Source organism: Aptenodytes forsteri, unplaced genomic scaffold, assembly GCF_000699145.1.
Source record: "Aptenodytes forsteri isolate BGI_AS27 unplaced genomic scaffold, ASM69914v1 Scaffold242, whole genome shotgun sequence".
Lineage (NCBI taxonomy): Eukaryota > Metazoa > Chordata > Aves > Sphenisciformes > Spheniscidae > Aptenodytes > Aptenodytes forsteri.
Genome location: NW_008795253.1, coordinates 2,492,856 through 2,496,608, shown reverse-complemented (window position 1 = coordinate 2,496,608; position 3,753 = coordinate 2,492,856). Strand labels below are relative to the sequence as shown.

General features: G+C 40.4%; 1 protein-coding gene across 1 annotated transcript in view; it reads right to left on the bottom strand.

Annotated features, from left to right (window-relative positions):
- NCAPG (non-SMC condensin I complex subunit G) overlaps positions 1–3,753 on the bottom strand; it is a 33,148-nt gene continuing 29,395 nt past the window's right edge. Inside the window, 3 exon segments of the mRNA XM_009279124.2 lie at positions 1–235; positions 1,103–1,184; positions 1,635–1,718. Coding sequence (XP_009277399.1) covers positions 109–235; positions 1,103–1,184; positions 1,635–1,718 — 293 coding nt within the window. The 3' untranslated portion in view covers positions 1–108.

The window sequence follows — 3,753 nt, the reverse complement described above, 5'->3', positions numbered from 1 at the left end:
CATAATATTAAGAGAGTTACATATGACTAACAAGAAAACAAATCTCATTTTTCTGAGTCTGATATTAACCACCAGCATGAACAAAGGACGCTTTCTTTCCTTTTGTCTTCATTGATCTGCTTCCATATTCAAAAGTCTTGAAAGATTCATTCTTGTTTTTTCAAGTGCCACTGTTTTTGCTCGTCTTGAAGGCCTTGATCTTGACATTGGGACCGATTCTGGAATTTCATCACCACTGAAACGTAAAAAAATTTTAAAGTAAGGGCAAAACGACTAAGCAAACTGAAGAGTTTTTATATTAACAAACTTGAAACATGGTCTTAAAGAGCAAAAGTACTTCTTAGTAAATAGAAACTTTTTATTTTTTGATAAGAATATATTAATGTTTTCCAAGTGATACAGCAGTATCAGATAACCAAGTGTTAGCAGTTGCAAAATAAGCAAAACCCCCAAAAGATACCAAATAGGTGGTATCAAAGTAAACACACCAAATAGGCAAATGGGAATGATTGACCCTGGTCACCCTAAAGTCCGTGGATTACCTGCTTGAGAAAGAGTGAGCACAGCTGAAAATTACAAAGATGATGTCGTTTTAATGCTTATATCCTACAAGATCATAAGGGAAGGAATGCATTGTGTATATTCACTTATCAGTCATTTCTAGAAGCTTATCAACTACGTGTTGAAAAACAAGCAACAGGAATGTGGCAAGGAAAAAGAATTTGAATAAAAAAATAAAAGATTTGATTCCTCCACAGAACAGTTATGAAAAAAAGCAGAAAAAGTGATTGGAAGAAGCGTAATAATGTAAGCCAAAAATCTAACTTTTGTCAGCTAGAATGTATGTTAACTCCATACACAAAAGGTATGTTAAAAAAAAGATTTACAGGCTCTTAGGCAATGATACTAAAATGTGAAGCTGTCAAACCTGCTATTGTTTCACAAGTACCAGGTTAAAGAAAATTTTTTCCTTAACTATTTATCTGTGCATTAGGAATAGAGGATATTAAAGATGCAGGTTTTGGGAAAGAAAAACATTTGAATTAAGTTTCTTTGCTAGAACAGACATCATGGTTTTGATGGTGGAGAGAAAAGGATTTACCTTTCGGTACTGCATTTTACAGTTGTGCCAGTTTTTCTTCTGCTCACAGACCTCACTTCTGCTGCTGCTGCTTTCCGTTGTCCTAAGTATAAGCAAAAGTCTCTTTTCATATCATGATACTGTTTCTTTTCTTAAACTAGTTTTGTGTCTTTCTTCAGTGTTTGATATTGCGTTGAAACATACAAATATGCAGTCACCACAGACAGAATGTGGTGACGAAACAACAAAAAATCCACAAGGTACCACTTCTCCCAGAAACACCTGTACGCTACTGTAAATGACTGTGGCCAAATTATCTTGAAATCCTGTAGTCAGACTTTTTCTTTCATAAATCTGTGTTGTTGGCAGAGGATAGTAGCACAAAAATTTCCACAAAACAGACTATTTTAATCTTTTAATAAATAAAATTTTAAAAACTACAACTGAGTATGAAGACTGAATGGTTTTTATATCTATACATTCACAAAAAGTTAATATGAAATTATTTTATTAAAAACAACTAATATTGTAGCCAGAAAAAGCTAGTGCATACCTCTGCCAGCTTTGTTTCTCGTGGATTTCAACTTTGCAGTTGGTTCTCTTTTAACTGGAGTATGAAGAACATCTTTATTATTTTCTGTTAAACAAAATAGCACATACAGAATTCATAAATAATCAACTTCTAATTTATCTTAAGTACCAGTATTTTAAATTTTGTCTGTTATATAAAAAAGCCACACCATTTTAACCCCACTTTTTCCTTAAACTAGAAAGTAGATAATAAGGCTAGAAGGAAGCTTAAAATGTCACTCATCTGTAACCCTGCCGCCCCAACATAGGTCAATCATGTAAACTATTCCTGACAATTGTTTAGCCCCTTCCATTGTGTCGGAAGTCAAGCAAGCGGGGCAGAAGACCAGCGTGGCTGAACAGGGAACTCCTCATGGAGCTCAAGAGGAAAAAGAAATTGTATGTTCTCTGGAAGCAAGGTCAGGCTTCGCAGGAAGAATAGAGAGCTGTGGTTCGTATATGCAGGGAGAAGACACGAAAGGCCAAAGCTCAGTTAGCATTGAAACTGGCCAGTGTTGTGTCAGATAACAAGGGTTTGTTAAAAGTATGTTAAAAGCAAAAGGAGATCTAAAGAAAATATTGGACCAATACTTGTTGAAGATGGTCACCTGACTAATGGAGATGAAGAAAAAGCGGAGGCATTCAATGCTTTTTTTGCCTCAGTCTTTAACGATACTGATAGACCTTGGGCTGCCCGGTCCTCTGAGTCGAAGGACCACGAGTGTGGGAACAGTGACTTTCCATTTGCAGATGCTGAAATTGTAAGGGACCAGCTGTATCAGCTGAATGTCCATAAGCTGAACATGAGCCAGCAGTGTGCCCAGGCGGCCAAGAAGGCCAATAGTGTCCTGGGTTGTATCAAGAAATAGCATGGCCAGCAGGAGTAGGGAAGTGATCGTGCCCCTGTCCTCGGCACTGGTGAGGCCGCACCTCGAATACTGTGTTCAGTTTTGGGCCCCTCACTACAAGAAGGACGTTGAGGTGCTGGAGCGTGTCCAGAGAAGGGCAACGAGGCTGGTGAGGGGTCTGGAGAACAAGTCTTATGAGGAGCGGCTGAGGGAACTGGGGTTGTTTAGCCTGGAGAAGAGGAGGCTGAGGGGAGACCTTATCGTGCTCTACAACTACCTGAAAGGAGGTTGTAGCCAGCATTGGAAGAGGCTGCCCAGGGAAGTGGTTGAGTCCCCATCCCTGGTAGTATTTAAAAGACGTGTTGATGTGGCACACGTGGTTTAGTGGTGGACTTGGCAGTGTTAGGTTTACAGTTGGACTCAATGATCTTAAGGGTCTTTTCCAATCTAAACGATTCTATGATTCTAAGTCCATGGGGCCTGAGAGGATTCATCCCAGAGTACTGAAGGAGCTAGCAGATGTTATGGCAGGACCCCTCCTGATCATCTTCCAAAGGTCTTGGGAGTCCACGAAGGTCCCTACTAACTGGAAGCTAGCCAACGTTATTCCAATTTACAAGAAGGATGTGAGGGAAGACCCAGGGAACTACAGACCTGTTAGTCTAACCTCAGTTCCTGGAAAGATTATGGAGAGTATCATACTGGGTACTACTGAAAGGCATTTAAAGAATAATGCAGTCATCAGGCACAGTCAACACAGGTTCACAAAGGGGAAGTCCTGTTTACTAATTTGATATCCTTCTATGGTAAGGTCACCCACCTAGTGGATAAAGGGAAGGCAGTGTATGTAGTTTTTCTGGATTTTAGTAGGGCTTTTGATTCTGTCACAGCATCCTTTGGACAAGTTGTCCAACTGTGGGATGAGCAGGTTCACAGTGCGCTGGGTCAAGAACTGGCTGAAGGGCAGAGCTCAAAGGAATGTAAGTGAATGGGGCTACACCGGGCTGGCAACCAGTCACCGGCGGTGTTCCCCAGGGCTCAATTCAAGGGCCAGTTCTGTTCAATACATCTATCAACGATCTGGATGCAGGAGTTGAATGCACCATTAGCAAGTTTGCTGATGATGCCAAACTGGGAGGTGCTGTTGACTCTCTTGAGGGACAAGAGGCCTTGCAGAGGGATCTAGATAGATTGGAGCATTGGACAATCATTAATAGCATGAAATTTAACAAGTCCAAATGCCAGATTCTGCAC